We start from the raw sequence: 20,613 nt of genomic DNA on the forward strand, positions 1-20,613 counted from the left end.
AGAATCAGAGAAGCGGGATTACAAGGGAATGGCCTTGTAGTCAACCTCGACCATTGGGGTCTCGTTGTTGCACTTGACCTCCAACTCCAATTTCCAGTGTCTGTCGTACATGTCTTCCTCCTCCTCGGTGAAACCGTGGTGGCCTTCGTCCTTGAACTTCCAGACAATGTTCCTTGGCAGTTCCTCCATGGTGGCCTTGCCAAAGTCCATTTGGAAACCAGAGCACTTTTCCATTTCAGTCATCAAATGGCGCTTGATGTGGTGCTGCAAGTTGCGTCTAAACTTTCTTGAGTTCTTGTTCATGGTGGGCTTTATCTTCTCCATGTTGCCCTTGATCTCCTTCATGATGAATGGAGGGTAGTACTGTAAATGAGCGTGGCAGTAGTCAAAGTCGTTATCCCATGTTTCGTCACGGATGTACGACTCAAAGGCTACAAGGTCTTCAAAGTCTTTTCTTGGTGGGGGTTTCAAGATCTCCTTCATGGAGCCGTCCTCACTCTCAATCGAGGTGATGGACAGCGATCTGGACTTGGGAACCGGCTTGAGGTGCTCAAGCTTCTCGAGCTTGTCAAAGTCCAATTCGAGCACCTGGTTCTTCTTAGATTTGACCATGATCGTGGGGGTGGCGGTTAGAAGGCGGTAGTGGGTTTCTTCGTATCAAAGCGTAAATTCCAGAAATGATATACCTAGCTTGCTAGATATGAGATGTCTGGAGAGATGGGTGGAGAAGGAAAAGGCAGCCAAAAGGCCGTCCTTATATAGTGCAGGCGGCGGGTCAAATCGGGGTATAGGGAGATAGAGGCCCAGAGGCCATGCGCCAGTCACTCCACCAACTCCACATTCCAGGTGCCGAACAACGAAAAAGAAATACGGGGGTTCCCAAAAAGTCGAATTTTCGAATCACCGCTGGTGTGAGTCAGAGGAATTGAGTTTACCGGTTTTGCAAATTTTGCAAAAAGTCCAAAACTCGTTGGTTTGGCTTTCTCAGTGGTGGAAGAGACCCAGCTGGATTTCGCAGCCAGTGAGTCTGCGGCTGCATCGATTTGCACCCAACCGAGACACCAAACGGTCTCACCAAAGGCCCAATTCTCCTACACGAACGGCTGTTTTTGGCCCCGGGCCCGCATGAAGGAAAAGCGTAAACCGGCAGCGTTGAAAAATCGAAAAAACTTTTGGTGTTCTTTTTTTTTTTTCAAGTGGGTGTTTTGTTCGGGCCAGTCTGGTGATGGTGTCACGCACCTGCACTGGTGGAGCCAGGGCAGAATGGGGAACCTGCCTGGGGAGTCCGAAAAGCTGGGGATGCTGCGATAGGCTGGGCATGAGACCCAGCGATTGGGTGATTTTTGGCATTTCCCGAATTCTTCCGTTTGGCGTTTCAGCATTTTTGGAATTTCTTCGAACCGTCTCGTTTATTCGTTTACGTCTCGTGAGCCCATACTGTGCTGGGTCTAGGGTAGTGGTGAGAACTGTGGAGAACGAGGGGACTGGACTTCTTGTGGGGCCACCCCTAGAGAATCGGCCTAGGTACCGGCCTGGTGCCCGGTCTATCGGCAGATGGGGGAGACCATTGTGTGATACAGAGGCTTGTGATGAAAAATGGCAAGAAGCATCGGGTTAGCCTCAGGGTGGATTTTCAGTTTTCTTGGGACTTGACCGGATTTTTATTATTCATTCAAAACAGCATGGAAGGTGGACGGCTCTAGACTTATGGACCATGAGCGGAGTGTGATCTTGGCCTGAGAGGAGAGACGACATTTAGTTCTCCACCCCAGCCCCTATTCCAAAGCAGACAATAAAGGGGAATCCAGGCGGCGTGGTACCTGTGTGGATCGTCGTAAAACGGGTCTCTGTCTTCGCTGCATGGGCTTGCTGGAGCCGTATGCATGGAATGGCTGCAAAATGGGAATTCAGTGGCAGGATGATGATCCCAAAAGCCCAGAAGATGCCTGGGATAGATAAGCCGAAAAAGGAGATAATTCACGAGGGGAAGTGGATGCCGTAGAGGCTCATCTCTGATATTTGATGGCAGGTATCTGGCCCTCGGCACGACAGCTAACGGTGTATTGTGAGGCCGTTGAATTTGACATGAGGGTTGAATACGGATATGTCAAGCTGCAAATTATGGCACTGTGAAAGTTTGTTTGAAGTGATAGCCCTAGTGACTGTAACTGACATGTGCTTTGTTGGTACATTGATAAGCAGTACACTGTTGCAGCCAAACCACAGTGCCAATACCCACACCACTCACAGCACATCGACAACCATAAAGTTTTCCAAAACAGTCATCACCAGAAGTCAAAGAATGCCATCTTCTAGAAAAACAAAAACCCCAAGAAAATGAAAAGAACGTATCACTCAACCATCACCCTCTAACACCCCAAGCGTGCGCGATCTGAATCACCATCAAGCGTGCGAAAAACTCATCTCTTCAACAACTCTCCATGTTCGGTGTCTACAATGGGCCCGGCGAGCCCGATAAGCCGCTAGAGATGATGACTCAGGAGGAACAGGCCGAGGTGGGCGCTAGGAAGATGATCGAGTTCATGCAATCTTGCCCGGGCAAATCCATCATGTCTGGTGTCACTGGTTTTGGTCTCGGTGGTGTCTTGGGTATATTCATGGCTTCTTTGGCCCACGACTCCCCAACGGCGCCTGGTAACATCAACCACTTGCCGCTCAAGCAGCAGATGAAAGTCATGGTCACAGATGCCGGTTCTAGAGCATGGTCCTCGGCTAAAAACTTCGGATACATTGGTGGCATCTACGCCGGCGTCGAGTGCTGTATCGAGAGCTTGAGAGCCAAACACGACCTCTATAACGGTGCCGCTGCTGGATGTGTCACTGGCGCTGGTCTTTCCATCAAGGCAGGCCCCAGGCTGCATTCATTGGTTGCGCTGGTTTCGCTGCATTCTCCACCGCCATCGAGCTCTATATGATGTCCGACTCCGCTGCTCCCCCTATGAACGACTACGACGACTGAGTCTCTTGTAAATATCCCTGTAAATTAGACACTAATGTACACTTGCGCTAGCACCAGTAGTAGCAGTATTCGTAAGACATGTGGCCGAGCCAGAAAGACACGGCGCCGAATGTGAAAAGAAGCGCTGCGCCAGCCGCTATTTTTTTCTGGTTATTGTTCGTTGTTTCTGCCGGCCGAAGATGCTGTAGCCGCTCGAGCTCCTCCAATATGCTCGCCTCTCTCAGCTCCTCTATTAGCTTGTCCAAATCCTGCTCGATCGCTCGGAGCTTGCTTTCAATTTTCTTATCCACGAGCTCATTACCGCAGTTGCTCCGTAGCTCCTCGATCTTTGCTTCTATAGTGTTCAATGCCGCTTGAGACCCAGTAGGTACTAGAGCTGTTTCCTCCACGCTGGGCCTCCTCCTCCACAATGGTAGTCTGGGCGGCGTAGGAGGCAGTTCTGGCTCCTTTATTCGATTTTCACTGTAGCCAGAGAAAAAGCGACGCCGTATGGGGGGATCTGAAACAATTCGGACTGGTTCATGCTTCACTATGGTGTCACTGGAGTCATCCTCCTTAACTGATGGCAGAGGCTTGTAGGGTAGGGGAAGTGGCTCGCCTAGCTGTGCCCAGAGATCACTATTTTTATGTTTTCTGTTCATAGAACAATTATGTAACGAATGACTGGAGTTGGATCTGATTGTTTATTTTGTTGATACTCGCGCATGGTGTTTTATGTGTATCGCTGTGGACAGGAACTACGGTTTGGGTGCAAATCATACTCAAATGTTCATTTATTATTTGCGGGCACGCAGCCTGAACTTGTCCATGAATCTGAAGATCAAGTAGGTCGTGCAGCCTATGAAACGGAAGAGAGCCATGAAGGCCACCGTCCAAAGAATCACTGTGAGGAAAACTCTAGATCTATCGTTCTTATTCACATCTGTTTCACTGTCGGAGTTGAACTGATTGAATCCACCGGTTTCTAGAACGATGGCCACAATGACAAAGTTGGAGATCATCCAGATCAAAACTGTCATGGATCTCACAAATGCATAATAGTCCTCGTTGGAGCCCTTGTAGTTACCTTCATCAGCTTCTATTGGCTTCTTGATCTTCTCAAGCTGGTTCAAATATGATTGGTTGATCTCTTCTTTAAGAACAGGGATATTGACGTCAAAAGTACCATCCTCTCTGACCTTAGCAGCACCCAAATCGCTGGCACCTGTGTCACCTTTTGTACCCAAGAGATATCGTCAATGTTACAAAACGCGTAGATATTCAACACATTAATGTAGGAGGGTGAAAGCAAAATGTACTGGACGAACGATGTGAACATGTGCCATGGTTCGAAGTACATGAATGATGCAATAAAGTACAATGCATAAGTCGACGCAGTAGCGACAACCAAGTCTCTGAATTGTGAGTTTTTGAAGAAAAGCGACACCGAAACTCCACTATTGTCCTGATAAATTTGTGTAATGGCGTTGACGGCCATGAATATAGCTGCGAAAATCATGTATGCCATAAGAATGGCAAAGAAAACCACGATGACAATGTAGAATTTCTCAGTTCCCTTCGGTTTATTACCAAAACTCAACACGAATGTGGTCACGATGGATGCAAGATATAACCATAGAAAGATCACAGATAAAACGTTACCAGGAGCAAAATTAAGACTATCGTCTGATAGCGATGTGGTCAAGATACGGAAAACCAAAAAGTAGGAGCCAATGGAAAACCACGAGACAATAAGATTAATGAGCTGATAGAAAAACTCAACATGGAACATGAGTTTCTTTCCGATACTATGCAGCGAGTGCCAAATCTTGTAGAAATGGGCAAGGGAGTAAATGGCGGCGAAGAAAGAACCATTAAGCCATCTTCTTCTCTGCAAGATAAATTCGGCAAGGCCTTCAGGAACATCGGTTTCAGCACTGGCGGATTTACAGTACCGCAAGACCCAAGAACAGCCTGGTTTAGCAACGAGCTCATAACAAAGAATTCTATCTTCGGCAAGATACATGTTGGAGGTGAAGATACCGGCCTCCTCCTTCAACATCTTAGTCTTAAGCTGATACTCGTCATCATTTGGATCAAGCTCACCACTTCCGTGCAAAAACTCACCCTTGAAGTACTTTTCTAACGGACCCTTTCCGTTGATGTCATTTTGTAAGGCGACGTATCTGTAAGCCGAGAAAGCACCAGGTAAGACCGAAATGAAACCAAAGACAGATTCAGTGGGCTTATCGAGAATATTGGAGATTTTGTACTCGAAGTTCTGGCCGTAAACAATTGGGTTGGTAAGGACTTGTCTCTTCTTCAAAGAAGCTTTGATTTCACCACAGGTACCGGCCACACGAGGGTCTTTATCGAACTCTTTCCATAGGTGGTACAAGGATTTACCAGAGGGCTGGGTACCACAGTCGAGCAAGACGACGATATTTGGATCGAGAACCTGTGAGAGCGCCTCGAAACACCAACGATGACTGTTGATCTTCTTAGCATTATTTTCCTTCAAACAGAAAAGCATCTGCACCGGCACAACCTTCTCGGTCGTCAATTTGACGGTATCTTCGACTGACGAGATACCTACACGAGTGGTGTACTCGTAGATATGGCCCTGGACCTTCTTATCGTCAATTCTGGATTTGGCCAATCCCTCCTGGTAGACACCAAGAGCAGCCAAAAGGGCCTGAGCACGCTCGTTAATCTTCGAACGGCCATCACTGACCACACAAACCACGACCTTCTTCCACGAGTCCTTTCCCCACACTGGAGACCGCGATCTTGACTCCAAATGCTTGATATTCTTGAACACACCCTTGAGAGTACGCGCAAGAAGAATGTCATCTTCGTTATACATGGTGATAACGACCATCAACTCGGTCTGACGCCTCACAGGATAATGGATAGGACGCAAGATGTAGCCGTCTCTCCAGAAGTTCGAAGGTCCACATGTCACGGCGGTGTATCTCATGTAGGAGAACTCTCTACTTAGGCCACCGTCTTGCAAACTGGGATCATAGTCGGGAAACTTGGTAAGAAGCTCTGTGGCCACAGGACAGTCCAAAACCAAGTGACCGTTGTGACCTGTGGCTATACCGAGTTTGGGCTTTTCACGGACCTCTTCCTGCTCAGGCGGCTCGGGAAACTCTTCGCCGGTTTCAGCAAAAGGCAGCTGCATCTCCTGGTCGTAGATAGTCTGGCCATCTTGTTCGGAATCGGAGTCGGCCACGTGCACGGTCTGTAAGTCCAAATCTTCACCTTCAAACCTGTTGAACTCGATCTCTCTGTCGAATTGATGCTCCTCCTCGTCATCATAAGCATGAGGCACGAACGCCTGGGAGAAATTGAACCCCGAAGCCGCTGGATCGTACGCGGTGGGCTGGTATGGCTGAGGGTAGGCCCCCATTTCAAAGTCATTGTCTCTAAAAGGATCGTTGGACGGTAGAGGCTCTCTTGGAGGAGGTGGAGGAGGCACATGCAGCGTGTTGAACATGGCCAGGGGTCTTTCGTCCTCGTAGTAGTCTAAGAAATTGTCATTAGACTGATGCATCTGACTGCTGTAGACGCGCTGGGGCTGTTGGAAATTGATGCTATCGACGGCATCGTTGGAGTAGTTGTAGACACCGCCAGTCTGGGGATACCTGAGGTACCTCAGTTCTTCGTCGTCTTCCCTATATGGCATGGACGAGAAGGAAGTAGGTTAGTCGCGAGAAGGGAAATATAAGACAATACGACTAAAGCTGGGCTGCTTCTGTGTAGGAGGCGATATGGGGAGTGGCAGATGGAAGGTTATATAGTTTCGGGTTGTGGGGCACACTTGAGGGGCTCTTGAAACGTCAGAATTGGTGTAATTTTTTAAACAGCGCTGGTGCTGTCTGTACGGCTGCGTCTTGTTTCCTGATTCAGCTAATTCGCGGTTTATGCCAATAAGTGCCTTGGAGGTGGATGCTCGAGGGTCAAGAAAAAAAAAAAGTGGAATGGGAGGTTTGAAAAAGGTTTTCTCGCTTTTTTACTTTTTTTCGACATCCACAATGGACTCCTCCGCCGGCGATTCGGTGATACCTGTGGATCGGCTATAGGCACTATAAATAGCCCAAACATCGCTCCTACACCGCATGCCGAGCCCTGGCATAGCCCTGACCGTTGGCAATGCACCGATCACCAGTCACGGCGAGCAATTGGAGGAGAAGGTAAAAAATAGAAAATGAAGAAAATTTGAATGACCCTGAAACTCGGTTTTTGCAATTTGTGGCATCTGCCCCGCGAGCCCTAACGGCGTTATCAACATGGCTTTGTGTAACTAGATCCATCGCACCTACTCACTCGCTTAGACCACACAGAAGGATCATCTTATCTCCTGCACTATGACACGGTTCCCCTGCTCCAGCAGATTTACCGGCTTTCTCAAAGACTTGCCTAAATGCGAGCATCATCTCCATATTGAAGGCACCTTGGAGCCGGCGTTGCTTTTTGCCTTGGCTGCAAGAAACAACATTGAATTGCCTGAGTGGTTTCCCCAGACCGTGGAGGCATGCAACAAGCGATACTCCGAATTCGCTGATTTGCAGGATTTCTTGAACCACTACTACGTGGGCATGGGCGTGCTTATCCACGAAGAGGATTTTTACGACTTAGCCATGGCATACTTTGAACATGCTCATCGTGACGGATGTCTCCACTCCGAGGTGTTCTTTGATCCTCAAGGTCACGTTGAAAGAGGCATTTCTGTGGATAAAGTTGTGAACGGCTTACACAGGGCCTGCAAGGATGCTGCTGCTAAATTTGGCACAACCCAGATGTTGATAATGTGTCTCTTGAGACACTTGCCTTCGCTGCTGGGCATGGAGACCTTGGCATCTGCTGAGAAGTACTATGAGAGCGGCGTTATTTCCGGCTTGGGCTTGGACTCTGCAGAAAAGCCGTTTCCACCTGAGTTGTTTGAAGAGTGCTACACCTCGTTGAAGGAGAAGTTCCCAGAGGTGCGTTTAACAGCCCATGCTGGCGAAGAGGGTGACCACACCTACGTCACTAAGGCATTAGATGTACTCAAGGTGAGCCGTGTTGACCATGGTGTGAACTCAAAGCAGTCGGAAGCGCTTATGGACCGGTTGGTTAAGAATGACACTCTTTTGACCATGTGCCCTTTGTCGAACGTGAAGTTGCAGGTCGTCAAAGACGTGGACGAGTTGCCATACCGTGAGTTCTTCGATAAAGGAATTTCGTTCTCGATCAATTCGGATGATCCAGCCTATTTCGGTGGATACATCTTGGACAACTATGTTGCCGTTCAGACCCGATTTGGCTTTTCGGTGAAAGAGTGGTGCACAATTGTGCTCAACGGTATTAACGGATCGTGGTGTGGTGAAAAAAGGAAGCAGGAGTTGAGGGAGATTCTCGATGATGTCTACGGAAAGTACAAGGATGTTTTGTAGACTGACAAGGTATGGCTTGGAGTGATATGATAGGAGAATTTATAGACATATGGGAAGCTGTGATTAGAATTTGTAGATTGCTTGAGGGAGAGTCTGATGTCAAAGCTTATTTACTGAAACTTAATTTGAACAGTCGCTTAGAGGTGTACGGCGATATTTAGCCAAACCAGAGCTCATGAGCAAAGAAGCTGTCAGCTTCACAGAAACGTAAGAGTAGCTCATCACCAAATCCATTGGCTTATTATAAAAGACTCTAAATATGAGTTTCTTCGTTGTTCAGTTTAAAACTTTGAGAGCCGATATCTCGCGATTCGCGGAAGTTACGGCCATTTAAAAACCACGGGAGCATACTTGAACTTCTAAATAAAACTTGCATTCTAAAGACGGGCTTTTCCATTCATAGCAGCACAATTTTGTACCACAATATATTTTACCAGTACTCTCTTCATGTATAAAGTGGCTCTGTGGCCGAGCGGTCTAAGGCGGCAGACTCAAGTTCTGTTATCGTAAGATGCGCGTGTTCGAATCACGCCGGAGTCATTATTTTTGGCATTTTAGCATCTTTGCTGCTAGACCATGGAGCAGGGCATCATGCATCGATCAGGAACTCAGCAATTCGCTTATGTGAGTGACTGTGTAGCAATAATCTACTGTGGATGCGAACTCAATGGGTGCAAAATCCACAAATCACCGAGGATTCGGGCCATTGATCAAACCGCCACTATCAATTGGAAATTGACGTTATCAAATTTTTTCAACGCATTTACTTTTTTCGTAAAAAATTGCCTCCCTTTGCCACACTCGGGTAGCAACAACTGGGAGCAAGCAGCTTACGTGCATGATCCCACAGTAGGCTATAAAGAGGTGACTTGTAGGCAGAAAAAATATCACCACGAATTACACAATATGGCCAGATCTATCAACCCAATTATCATCATCGTTGCAATTGTCACCATTCTCCTTGTCATTTTCAGAACTCCATCTGGTAAGGACAAGGCTGTTGACACTTATGCTGCTGTGACTGACACAGTCTCTGACGCATGGAACAACAACTACATCTTGTCTTTCGAGCCTACCAAGAAGGCTAAGAGCACCGAGGAGGCCGAGAAGCTCAAGGCTGACTTGGACCAGGCTGTCGAGGATTACAGAAACTACTTGGAGAAGGACTTGGGCTCCAAGGTTAAGCACACCTACGACTCCACTATCCACGGTTTGAGCGTCCAGGTTGACGAAACCCAGCAGCTCTTGAAGGCTTTGGGCAAGAAGGCTGTCGGCAAGGCCAACAAGCACGAGACCATCTTGACCGACAAGCTCTACGAGCTCTTCTACAAGTTGAAGGGCGATGACCTCAAGAGATTGGGCATCAAGATCAAGTTGGAGAAGGACAAGTTGGTCCATGCCCAGACCTAAGCCCGTCTCAGGCGGCGCCCCACGCTTCTATAGCTAATAAAATTTGAATTCACTTGCATAGCCATTGACCCGTCAACGGTCTATGATATATAGTCTCCAGTATAAACCTAGAGCTCCACCTCCTCCACATCGTGGATCTCCTCCACGCCTTCGATGGCACCGAACGTGTTCTCGCCCGAGTACAAGACGTACAAGAAGCCGTCCTCGTCCTTGTGCTCCTCGTAGACCGTACTCATCAAGGCTGCTGTGGGTGGCAAGATGTCATTGACAAAGATAAAAATGGCCTTTTCCGAGGGCAACTTGATTCTCTTTCTAATCACGTACACGAATTGCCCGACGGTCAAGTCTCCAGGCACAAGGTACTTTCTCTTGTCGATTTCCTGGATATCCGAGTTCTCTACCTTCTCGCAAATGACTGGGAGTCTATCCTTGAACCTCTGGAGGATTCTGGTCGACTCGGACTTTCTTTTTTCAAACGAGTTCTCGTCTTTGAACTGCGATCTCATTGGTGGTATGTTTTGGTGATTTCTGTAGATGTGGTGTGTTTACTGCGATAGGGATCCTTTTATCTTATCGTCACCCTTGTGGGGCGCTATGACAGGCAGGACTGCCTGGGGTCGTGTCCTACCCACGAGGTTGCGAAAACGGTCCCACACATGGCCTGTGGAAGTGTAAACAAAGCGTGTTTGTGGAGAGAATTTGGAGAATTATTGGGTTGGAGTGTGGGTTTTGGTGGTGGTAGGTTGGGAATGTCTGAAGCAAAGGAAAAGGCGACGCTTTGCTAGCGGAGCTGGATTACGTAATCTGGGAAGTGTGGCAGGTGTTACCATGACCGTATTAGTCACGGTGGCGACCAAAGGCGAGGCGTAGTAGGACATGATTAGGAATGAGAATGATTTTGAAGAATGGAGTTTTGCTCGGATCCTGGTGCATTCAGCTCAGTAGGTAGGCTCAGTTTGCAGCCATTGGTTGCAAGCAGTACCGCAGCTGGTCAAAATGGACCACGACCTATGTCAGGGTTTTTGATGATTTGATGATTCATTTTGGAAATATTTGTTTCGGTTTGAGCTTATCTGTCGCATTTTGCAATGAAAGCCTATTTCGGAACCTGCGGTAGAGGTTGCTGTGGGCACTTGCGGGTGAGCAATGTCTCACTGGTGGTTATGGCAATTAGAATCTGGCAGCTGGCTTCAGCGTTTAGTTTGAGAATTGAACCGTCAGATTTCTTCTGTTTTGCTAAAAGGGAGAAAGTAAAAAGTGCTGTTGCACTCACGTCCGTCGGCCATAATTTCTAGAACTTTAGTTACTACAAGTCGAGTAGACTGGTGCAATAACGACTTTGCAGCCAAGAGAGAAACCAATCAGATTCAAGCAGACAGTTTCAGTCACTTAGCCTCGAAAAGCCTAGTAGTTGTTAAATCAAGTTCCGAAAGCTATTTGGCTTTCTTGTCCCCTCGGTGTAAATGGTAGTCAAAGCACCACTCCAAAATGATTATACTCCAAACACCCAGAATAGCAGTAGTTTCTTCAAATATTTTATAATCAATTCCTCAGAACCGAAACTTCCCTCTTTCACCACAGGTATCCTACATCGACTACCCTCCGACGTTGTGCTATTGTTGCAAATTCCTGCACTAGCAACGAAGAACGATCTCAATAGACTAGACATGCTTCTAAGACGGTTACTGACCTGGAAGCCCCAGCAAGGCTATTCCTTCAAATGTGGGCTTGAGATTCACACTCAGCTAAAAACAAAGTTCAAGCTTTTTTCGCTTTCCAAGAACGATCCAGATTCCCTCCAAACACCAATGCTAGTTACTTCGACTATGGCCTTCCAGGAACGTTTCCCCAATTGAACCCAGAGGCTTTGCTTTTAGCACTTAAGGCTGCCACTGCATTGAACTCCAATATCAGTGAATTGTGTCATTTTGACCGTAAACACTACTTCTACCTCGATCAACCAATGGGGTACCAGTTGACACAGCATCATCGGCCATTGGCCAAAGGTGGGCAATTGCACTTGACCAAGAAGTACGATAATGTCAGTGAAGACCACACTATACGAATTGACCAGATTCAGCTTGAGCAAGACACTGGAAAGTTGAACTACAACGAGTACGATGAAGCAATCACTGTGGACCTTAATAGAGCAAACGTGCCACTTATCGAGCTAGTCACTGAGCCTGACTTTAAGAATATTGAGCAGGTGAAATCATTCGTTAGAAAGTACTTGACCTTGATGTCTCACTTGGGAGTCTGCTCTGGAGATATGGAGAAGGGCGCCATGAGATGCGATGTGAATATATCTGTCAACGGAGGAAAGAGAGTGGAAGTCAAGAATTTGGGTTCTACTTCTGAAATTGTGGCTGCGGCTACCTATGAGTACAATAGACAAGTGGAGCATTTGAAGACGTCGGACGAGCCCATCATTCAGGAAACCAGGGCCTGGGACGGTAAAGCCACTCACAGAAGAAGAGACAAGGAAGATGCAAACGACTACAGATACATGCCCGATACAGAGATTCCTGGCATTTTCCTCTCCCCTCAGATTGGTGAAGAGATTCGAGCAATTCTTCCAGAATTGCCAGAGGAAATCTTGGACAAGCTTACCACTGAGCCATACTGTCTTGAAATCAAGCATGCTCGTTTCCTTGTTGACAATGTGGATATCCTCAAGTACTACCTTGACTTGTATGAGTACGGATGCATTGGAGCCATGCTTGACATCAAGACAGTCAACAACTGGCTCCTCCACGAATTGTTAGGTGCATTCCACAAGTTGGAAGTTCCTTTCGACCGCACAGCCATCAGTCCCAGAAGCTTGACTGAATTGATGGTCATGGTAAAGAAGGAGGAGATCACATTTTCCTCGGCTAAGCTTTTGTTGTTACAGCTTTTACAGTTAGAGCCTAAGGAAAGGAGTCTTCCAATGCAAGAGTTGGTTGACAAGTACGATTTGGGCTCTGCCAACAGCGCCTCCACTAAAGATTTGGATGAGGCCATTACTGAGATCTGTCAAGATATCATCTCTTCTAATCCAGACGTGGTTGAAAGGATACAGAACGGAAAAGCCAACTCCATTAATCACCTTATTGGTCTCGCCATGAGACAGACTCAGGGAAAGGTCAATTCAAAAGAGTTTGAGAGAGTGTTCAAAAATCTTATCAATTAAAGGTAAATTTACTTGGGGACGACATGAAACTCAAAATTGATATCGGTCTCACCACTGATCTGGTCTTCGATATCGGATGACAGGTGATCTCCAGGTGTGAGGGTATAAGTCACACCAATGTCGCTTTCTTTAATCAACGTGTCAGGCAGATCTAAGGACTGTTCTGCTTCACCGAAAACAAGCTCCTTATAGTCGGTCAATTCGTGCATGGTGGCCATCGTTCCTTCGGTTTGAACAGTGTCCCGAGTGAGGTGTTTGTTTTCTGTGAACTCTGTGGAGATGACAGGATCGTCACTGTTACTGCCCTTTGAGATTTTCTTGAATCCAATGAAGCGAAGGAAGCGGCGGTACATTGAGAGTGCGTCGGTTCCCAAGCCAAAAAGGATGAAGGTGCAGAATGCAAGACAAATGTTGATAATCGGTGACGCAAGCTGTGAGGTTCCATAATCGAAGGCGTATATCGTGCCCCAGTACTCGTTGTGAATCTCCTTCAAGTTGAACGTCAGGACACCGAAAGTGTCAGCAGCATTGACAAAGTTGTAGATGGCGAAGGGTACCAAAACGAAGATGATGAGCAAGCTGAATATCACCAAACGTGCAAATCTTCGTTGGTTGAGGCCAGAGCCTGTGCATCTCAAAATGTCTTTGATATCTCTCCGCTTCTTAAGGTATGTGATCAAGGTCAACAAGGCAAATACAAGAGCAACCACGGACCACACGAGATTCCAGATCTGCACCAAGATAAGTGTCAAGTATGAGTATGCATAAGCAGCAAGACAGCCACGGTATCTGAAGATGACATAACGGGTAGCTTGAACGATAATAGAAGTGCTCATGACGAAGATTGGAGTGATCCAGCACATGGCAATATTAGTCAAAGGGCGTCTTTTCGATTTGGGGTTCAAGAACTTGTGGTTTTCAGCACGAATGATCATGAACAAGTTGAACATGACGGTAGCAATACAACACAACTTTCCCGAGGAAGCCCCACTGGTGAGTCTGACAGTAACATCACAGTAGCCTGGCGCAGTAGTTACCACATCAAAATCTTCACCACTCCAGATTAATGCATTAACAAAAGCAATAAGATTCTCATAGCAGAGCCAAAAAATCAAGCTGCATGCTGGAATATTCTTTTGTCTGTGGTGGTAGAAAAATGGAGGTATCAAGAGCACAAAGGCTATGAAGGAGAAGGCAGCGATACACAGACCTTGAGCGTCAAGTGCCATTTTTCTATACCTTTTGAGATTTGAGACTTACCGGCAATCTCATCACATTTATATTACTTGCATTGCATTAGTTTGCTTGGATTATTTTTCGTCGTCCATCTCAGTTGTTTGAGATGTGCCATTGAAGGCCCAATATAGTAACTACATACTCAGATACGAGAGAAATATTTTTCGGGAAATGCACATTCCAGGAGAAAAGCAGGACAGAAGTTGTGAAAATTTGTAGCAGTTGAGTCTTGTCTATCCGATTCGGCAACCAATGGCAAGCTTGGAACTTTTCTATAGCGACCTCAAGGCAGTAAATGAAACATCAACTTATTGATATTTTCTGGGGACAGACTAAATTTCTTGAAATTTTTGACTTATGTGCAAATTATGGTAGAATTTGGGAATAGTCAACGTTTCCGCAAGATCAATCTCTACCATCGTGTTATAGCCTCACAGTATGTGCACCCGACTACAGATACCTCTCTTATTCTTAAATTATAGTATATGAATCCCCCATGTTTTTCTCTTTTTCATATGTATATGACAGTTATGCAATGACAGACTTCAAGATCTCGTGGGAAGCGATCACAGAAGCGTACTTCTGGTTCAAGAACTTCAACAAGTCAATCACCTTCTGCTTGATCTCTTCGGTCTGGAACTGCTTCATTCTGTCGAGGTACTCCTCTCTGCCCAAAGTGGACTCAGCAATCAACTTGAGTCTCTCGGCCTCCTTCTGGAAGATTTCGGCAAAGATCTGGATCACTCTCTCGGACTGAGAAGCAATCATCTCGTTACCGCTCTCGTACAAGCTGATGATCCACTTCAAGATTGGAACGTTCTCCTCGGGAGCAGACTGCAAAGGCAAGTGGTTAAGGAGAGCTGGCAACACGTGCTCAAGTGGGATAGCAGCCTGGTTCTTCAAAGCCATTCTAGCAACACATCCACAAGCGTTGGCGTTGGCTCTGTTGACCACATCCTTGGTCTCCTGGTCGTCAACCTGGCCCTCCTTGTCAGATCTGCTCAACAAGTGGAACATCATCTGCAAGATTTGCTGGTATTGAGCAGAGAAGTCAACCTGGCAGAACTCAATGATGACACCGACACCGTAGGCGGCGTTACCCTTGACCTCCAAGGACTTGTCATTGGCTAATCTATCGCTGAACACCTGCATCAACTCTTGGGCGTATGGGTTGGAGTCCTTCAAACCGACGGAAATTTCGGCCAAAGCACCAATGGAGCTGACTCTCTTACCCTTGGACTTGGAAGTGACGTTGGAGAGGATAACACCCTTGAAGGTCTCGAAAACCTTAACAAAGTCAGGACCCAATTTCATAGAAAGCAAGATCAACACTTCCAAGGCAGATTCGAACATCATGGCCTCGGTCTCGGAAGCATCCTCGCCCTCCTCGACTGGCTCCTCGTCGTCAATCTGAGATGGGTGCTCCTTCTTCAAAAGGTCCATCAAAGAACCACACAATCTCTCCAAAGAACCAGTATCAGAAGGACCGCTGGTGACAGCAATGGCACCGAAGGCGTTAAGAGCCTCACAGATGTTGTCCAAGTCACAACCAGCCAAGGTAACCTCGAACTCCGATTCCAAGTTGGTAACAGTGAGCTCTCTAGCCTGTTTGATCAAGTCCAAAATAGGACCGTCAATGTAAGGCTGCTGTGGGATACCAACTGGAGCCTTGAAGTTGTCACCGTAGGTGGCCTTGAACATGGCACGGACGATCTTCCAAAGAGCGTTCATGGCGGCTTCTCTCATACCGTAAGAAACCTCAATCTGCTCGGCCAAAGTGGTGATGGAGTCGTTGACGTACTTACCAAAAGCACTGCCGGTACCCATAGCCAATTCAGAAAGAGCAACAGAGGCGATCTCCTTCTCGATGGTGATACCGGTGTTGACCTTGAACTTGTCACCGAGGTTCTCCTCGTCATCGTCAAGGAGACCCTCCGCATCGCCCTCCTCGAGGTTGAATGAAAACTCCTCCTGGTTCAAGCACTTCAAGATCTGAGGAACAATGTTGTCCAAGAAACCAGCGAACTCAGAGCCGTAAACCTTGGCCATGTTGGTGATGAAAGCGAAACCAGACTCTCTGATTCTAGAGTGCTCAGAGTTGAGAGCAACGTAGGCAGCTTCAACCAAAGGCTTAGCGTAAGAGGAGAAAGACTCAGAACCGACGGCTCTGGCCATGGTGGAGATGTTCTCGAAGGTGAGAGCTCTCAACTCAATGTCCTGCTCGGACATACCCTCGGTATCACCAGCATTCTGAATGAAAGGCTCCAAAGTTTGAACGGACTGGTGGAAGTATGGGGTGAAACCTTTACCGGAAGCAAAAGCAGTGGAACCAATGGCAGAGACGATAGCAGCCTTCAAAGAAGAGGAGTTTGCCTCCTGCAACATGGAGAAGAACTTCTCCATCAATGGCTGGACGTACTCAGCAATAGCATCGTGGCCCATGAACTCGATGATACCATCCAAAGCGTAACAAGCGTGCTTGTAGGTCATAACGTGAGCGGCGTTGTTGATAATGTCCACGAGAAGAGGCAAGAACTCCTTGTGGTATTCGGCAATAGCGTCTTGCAACTCAGAAGACAACTGGGCCAAAGCTCTGGTGGCAGCAACCTTGACGACGATCTCGGGGTCCTGCAAGCCTCTAACGATAATAGGAACGAGCTTAGCGGCCTGGGCACCCAAGTAGTCTGGGGCACCGGAAGAAGCAACACCAATACACAAAAGACCGGCTCTTCTGGCGTACATGTCTTTGGAAGTGACCTGGGCCTCCAAGTTCTCGAAGAATGGGTTGATCACCTGAGATGGAGGCAACTCGCCAGACAAGATGGCCATCAAACGGAGGGCCAAGGTTGAAGGAATGTTTTCCTCGTTCTCGTTCTCCTCGTCCTCGTTGTTCAACTCATCGTCCACATCGATCTCCTCGGAAGCGATCTTGAGAGCGACAAGAGTGAGCGAAGGACCCAAGTTGTTGGACACAACCTTGGACTTTCTCATGGAAACCACGGAAATCAAGAATTGCATGGCCATACAACGGATGTCCTCGTCCAAGGACTGGTTGGTGGCAATCTCCACGACAAACTGGATAACTCCGACGATCTGGTCGCCCATCAACTTGTTGTCCAAGAAAATCAACGAGTTGAACACATTGAACACGTCCTTGGTCTGCTCGGCATCGTCGGCCTCGATGGTCTCTCTGAGCACCTGCACCATACCGGGGATGGAGTTCTTGAACTTGTTGGCAGTAGCGGTGTTAACCTCGGCGTCTTCCTCAATGTACTGGGAAAGCACCTCAAGCGACATGGTGGCGTTCACTCTGATGTCTCTAGGACCCTGTTGCTGCAACAAGTTGGCGAAAAGGGTCACAAAGTCGTCCAGGTATGGTCCAAGAGCTGGAATCTGGGTCTCCAAAAGAGTGTACAAGGTGTAGACGGCCATGTCCTTGGTCTGAGCGTCGCCGTCGTTGATACCGTTGATCAACGTGGACAACAAGTAAGGCCACAGGTTCTGCTCCAACTCAATCTCTCCGATAGCAGCAACAACACGGGCCGAAGAGTGTCTGATCAACTTGTTCAGCTGGGTGAAGGTGTTGCGCAAAAGAGCCTCCTTGATAGGATCCTTCAACGAGGCGTCCACAGCCTCCCATTTCGTCGAAATGAGCTTACGAGCCTCCACAGCAGCCAACTGCTTGACCTGGTCCTGCTCGGCATTCTGCAAGATGTGGAAAAGAGATGGTAAAGCCAATGGGTTCAGGTAGAAGTCCTTGGACAAGCGGGCCGTGGCCAGCTTGACGGTGGCTGGCGCAAAGGTCTGCTGGAGCGTCTCCTCCAACGCAGCAAGATATTGGGGGTCCATCTTGGAGAAGGTGTTGGTGGATCAAAAAAAATTGACCTCGCGATGGAGGTGTGCACGGACGCCGGCATCAGACTCGATGGGGTGAAGAAAAGGTGGGATATGGGTTTAGAATTTTTTTGGATGTTTTGAAATGTTTTGAGAGGTTTGGTTGGAAGGATTTCTATTTGTTTATTGGTTTTTGGGTGGGTTGGTGGGATGGTTGCCTGTCATGGAGGCGTGTCTATGTACTGATGGCTGCAACTTCTCGCAGGACATCCGATGGGGTCTATGTGTGGAAAGTGTAATTTACAATGAGGCACTTGCAAAGGGTTGTTTTTGAAAGTGCTTCAACTGGCCGTTGCAGTTTGGGAAAATTTTCGGTGCCGTGCTTTTGTGGCACCGATGGAGGTATGTGTGATGAGATCTCGATGAGCACGATGCATGGGAGCTTTCAAATCGGTCATTTCTTGGGTGGATGCATGAGCATTGTTGCTGATCAGGGTCCTCTGTAATCCAATCGTGACCACATTAATAACAGCCGTTCCAGGTAAACCTGCTTTTTGCATTGAAGACCCTCCCCCACTCAAACGCCCACCACTTACCCACCAAAGTCCACAGGCATCTCACGAATCTTAATTTTGTAGTACCGCTGCAAATCCTTGAACTCGTCTCGGTCCTCCTTGGTCAACAAGTTGATGGCTTTTCCTTTTCTGCCAAAACGACCGGAACGTCCAATACGGTGCACGTAGTTCTCCTTATCCAAAGGCAAGTCGTAGTTGATAACCAAGGAAACCTGCTGCACATCGATGCCTCGGGCCCACACATCTGTCGATATAAGCACTCTGGAGTTACCAGAACGGAAATCGTTCATGATCAGGTCTCTTTCGTCCTGCTTCATATCGCCGTGCATGGCCACCACGGCAAAATTAGCCTTTCGGAGCTGCTCAGCCAACCATGTCACCTTGGCCTTGGTGTTGCAGAAAATGACCGCCTGCGTTATGGTCAAGTTGTCGTAGAGATCACAGAGCGTATCGAACTTCCACTCCTCCTTTTCACACTGAATGTAGTACTGCTTGATACCTTCCAATGTCACGTCTTCACGCTTGACAAGAATACGCACAGGGTCCGTGGTGAACTTGGAGGTCATCTCCAAAACCTCTCTTGTGAGGGTTGCACTTACCACCACCACCTGGACCGTCAGCGGGAGCTGTCTGTAGATTTCGTAGATCTGCTCCTTGAACCCCTTGGTCATGAGCTCGTCGGCCTCATCGAGAATAAGCATCTTTACGCTTCTCGTCTGGAGATGTCTCCGCTTTATCACATCTAGCACTCGTCCAGGGGTTCCACTGACAATATGCTGCCCCTGACCGAGCTTCTTTGTATCCTCGCCCACCTGCTTGCCACCAGTGCAGGCATGTGTGTGGATGTTCATGTAGTTGCCCAAGTTCATGATAACGCTGTTGATCTGGGTAGCCAACTCTCTGGTTGGAGAAAGCACAAGGGCCTGAGTTTGGCGCAATTTCGGTTCTAGCGCTTGAAGCATTCCAATAGAGAAGGTCGCCGTTTTTCCCGTACCGGACTGGGCCTGGGCTATGGTGTCCTTGCCAGAGATGATTTGCATGATAGCTCTGCTCTGGATAGCTGAAGGAGCCTCAAAGCCATAGGAGTAGATTCCCTTGAGAAGATCGGGCTTTAGGGCCATTCCCTCGAAAGTGCTATGCACCTTGATGTTTTTCGACGACTTCACCGAGAATTCAAGCTCATCATCAGCTGCCCTGTCAAAGTCCATAGTAGTATCAGTAGATCTACTCATCGCGATCATCGCGCACCTACTACTACTACTCATGAACTCGGTGGTGGTGCTAATAGGCGGAGGCCATGCGGCTGGAAAAAGAACAACCGCTAATTGGATAAAAGACGATTTGGCCAAGATGGTCACTGTTCCGTTGGAGATCGAGGTCGTGGATATGGACGACTATTGCACGAAGAAATGCCTTTCTGTGGGTCAGGAACACGGCAAGAACTCTGCCATCACCGTGGACTCCAGCCGAGCCGTGGCATTGCTCAAACCGTCACGGTACGACTTCGTCAAGTTGCAGAAACACATTGAAGACTCCATTGCCTCGCTGTCGAGAACAAAGGTTATCATTGTTCATGGTCTCTATGCTCTTTATGAGAAGGCCATTCGGGAGCTCTCCCAAATCAAGGTGTTTATAAGTGGCGATGCCGACACAAGGCTTATCCGCTGGATCCGCCGTGACGTGCTAGGAGAAACGAAAACTGCCGACCTAGAGAATATCATCAACGCTTACCTCCATGGAGCCAAGCAGGAGATGAACGACTATATCTTCCCTACAAAGGAGCAGGCAGATGTGATCATGCCACGTGGCGCTGAGCCAAACGCAATTGCCTTGATTGTGGATGGCCTTCTTCCATACTTGGGTCCCAACGAGAAGATGTCTGAACCCACAAGCTCCAATGTGTTGCGGCCATCAGGCCACTCGTTCAAAAACGAAAAGTTTGACGCTCAGAAACGTAAGTACTACGATGTGGCGTGAGCGCTTTTC

General features: G+C 47.8%; 11 protein-coding genes and 1 non-coding gene across 12 annotated transcripts; 6 read left to right on the forward strand and 6 right to left on the reverse strand. All coding sequences in view use genetic code 12, as the record gives it.

The window, feature by feature from the left end:
* Positions 1 to 18: 18 nt before the first annotated feature.
* Positions 19 to 612, reverse strand: UCF1 (Ucf1p; the record flags this gene model as incomplete). The annotated part of the gene is made up of 1 exon (XM_025482294.1): positions 19 to 612. One exon carries the CDS (start codon positions 610 to 612, stop codon positions 19 to 21), a length of 594 nt encoding a protein of 197 aa, XP_025336912.1.
* A 1,829-nt stretch (positions 613 to 2,441) lies between these two features.
* On the forward strand, positions 2,442 to 2,980 carry TIM22 (translocation channel protein; the record flags this gene model as incomplete). Its single annotated transcript, XM_025482295.1, has 2 exons — positions 2,442 to 2,837; positions 2,876 to 2,980. 2 exons carry the CDS (start codon positions 2,442 to 2,444, stop codon positions 2,978 to 2,980), a joined length of 501 nt encoding a protein of 166 aa, XP_025336913.1.
* A 47-nt stretch (positions 2,981 to 3,027) lies between these two features.
* CHS2 (chitin synthase I) lies at positions 3,028 to 6,650 on the reverse strand (the record flags this gene model as incomplete). The annotated part of the gene is made up of 4 exons (XM_025482296.1): positions 3,028 to 3,306; positions 3,341 to 3,423; positions 3,771 to 4,193; positions 4,226 to 6,650. The coding sequence occupies 4 exons, from the start codon at positions 6,648 to 6,650 to the stop codon at positions 3,028 to 3,030; spliced, it is 3,210 nt and encodes a 1,069-aa protein (XP_025336914.1).
* Positions 6,651 to 7,332: 682 nt separating this feature from the next.
* Positions 7,333 to 8,400, forward strand: AAH1 (adenine deaminase; the record flags this gene model as incomplete). The annotated part of the gene is made up of 1 exon (XM_025482297.1): positions 7,333 to 8,400. The coding sequence occupies one exon, from the start codon at positions 7,333 to 7,335 to the stop codon at positions 8,398 to 8,400; it is 1,068 nt and encodes a 355-aa protein (XP_025336915.1).
* A 458-nt stretch (positions 8,401 to 8,858) lies between these two features.
* On the forward strand, positions 8,859 to 8,940 carry CXQ87_003836. Its single transcript has one exon. It is a non-coding gene; the product is annotated as a tRNA-Leu (tRNA).
* Positions 8,941 to 9,306: 366 nt separating this feature from the next.
* CXQ87_003837 (uncharacterized protein) lies at positions 9,307 to 9,810 on the forward strand (the record flags this gene model as incomplete). The annotated part of the gene is made up of 1 exon (XM_025482298.1): positions 9,307 to 9,810. One exon carries the CDS (start codon positions 9,307 to 9,309, stop codon positions 9,808 to 9,810), a length of 504 nt encoding a protein of 167 aa, XP_025336916.1.
* A 107-nt stretch (positions 9,811 to 9,917) lies between these two features.
* On the reverse strand, positions 9,918 to 10,316 carry AUT7 (ubiquitin-like protein; the record flags this gene model as incomplete). The annotated part of the gene is made up of 1 exon (XM_025482299.1): positions 9,918 to 10,316. One exon carries the CDS (start codon positions 10,314 to 10,316, stop codon positions 9,918 to 9,920), a length of 399 nt encoding a protein of 132 aa, XP_025336917.1.
* Positions 10,317 to 11,477: 1,161 nt separating this feature from the next.
* CXQ87_003839 (glutamyl-tRNA(Gln) amidotransferase subunit) lies at positions 11,478 to 12,954 on the forward strand (the record flags this gene model as incomplete). The annotated part of the gene is made up of 3 exons (XM_025482300.1): positions 11,478 to 11,652; positions 11,673 to 12,905; positions 12,929 to 12,954. The coding sequence occupies 3 exons, from the start codon at positions 11,478 to 11,480 to the stop codon at positions 12,952 to 12,954; spliced, it is 1,434 nt and encodes a 477-aa protein (XP_025336918.1).
* Positions 12,955 to 12,990: 36 nt separating this feature from the next.
* STE3 (Ste3p) lies at positions 12,991 to 14,211 on the reverse strand (the record flags this gene model as incomplete). The annotated part of the gene is made up of 1 exon (XM_025482301.1): positions 12,991 to 14,211. One exon carries the CDS (start codon positions 14,209 to 14,211, stop codon positions 12,991 to 12,993), a length of 1,221 nt encoding a protein of 406 aa, XP_025336919.1.
* Positions 14,212 to 14,746: 535 nt separating this feature from the next.
* CXQ87_003841 (uncharacterized protein) lies at positions 14,747 to 18,067 on the reverse strand (the record flags this gene model as incomplete). The annotated part of the gene is made up of 1 exon (XM_025482302.1): positions 14,747 to 18,067. The coding sequence occupies one exon, from the start codon at positions 18,065 to 18,067 to the stop codon at positions 14,747 to 14,749; it is 3,321 nt and encodes a 1,106-aa protein (XP_025336920.1).
* Positions 18,068 to 18,644: 577 nt separating this feature from the next.
* On the reverse strand, positions 18,645 to 19,835 carry FAL1 (ATP-dependent RNA helicase; the record flags this gene model as incomplete). Its single annotated transcript, XM_025482303.1, has 1 exon — positions 18,645 to 19,835. The coding sequence occupies one exon, from the start codon at positions 19,833 to 19,835 to the stop codon at positions 18,645 to 18,647; it is 1,191 nt and encodes a 396-aa protein (XP_025336921.1).
* Positions 19,836 to 19,890: 55 nt separating this feature from the next.
* CXQ87_003843 (putative uridine kinase) lies at positions 19,891 to 20,604 on the forward strand (the record flags this gene model as incomplete). The annotated part of the gene is made up of 1 exon (XM_025482304.1): positions 19,891 to 20,604. One exon carries the CDS (start codon positions 19,891 to 19,893, stop codon positions 20,602 to 20,604), a length of 714 nt encoding a protein of 237 aa, XP_025336922.1.
* Positions 20,605 to 20,613: the final 9 nt, after the last annotated feature.

This window comes from Candidozyma duobushaemuli, assembly GCF_002926085.2.
Source record: "Candidozyma duobushaemuli strain B09383 chromosome Unknown D_B09383, whole genome shotgun sequence".
In the NCBI taxonomy this organism is placed as follows: Eukaryota; Fungi; Ascomycota; class Pichiomycetes; order Serinales; family Metschnikowiaceae; genus Candidozyma; species Candidozyma duobushaemuli.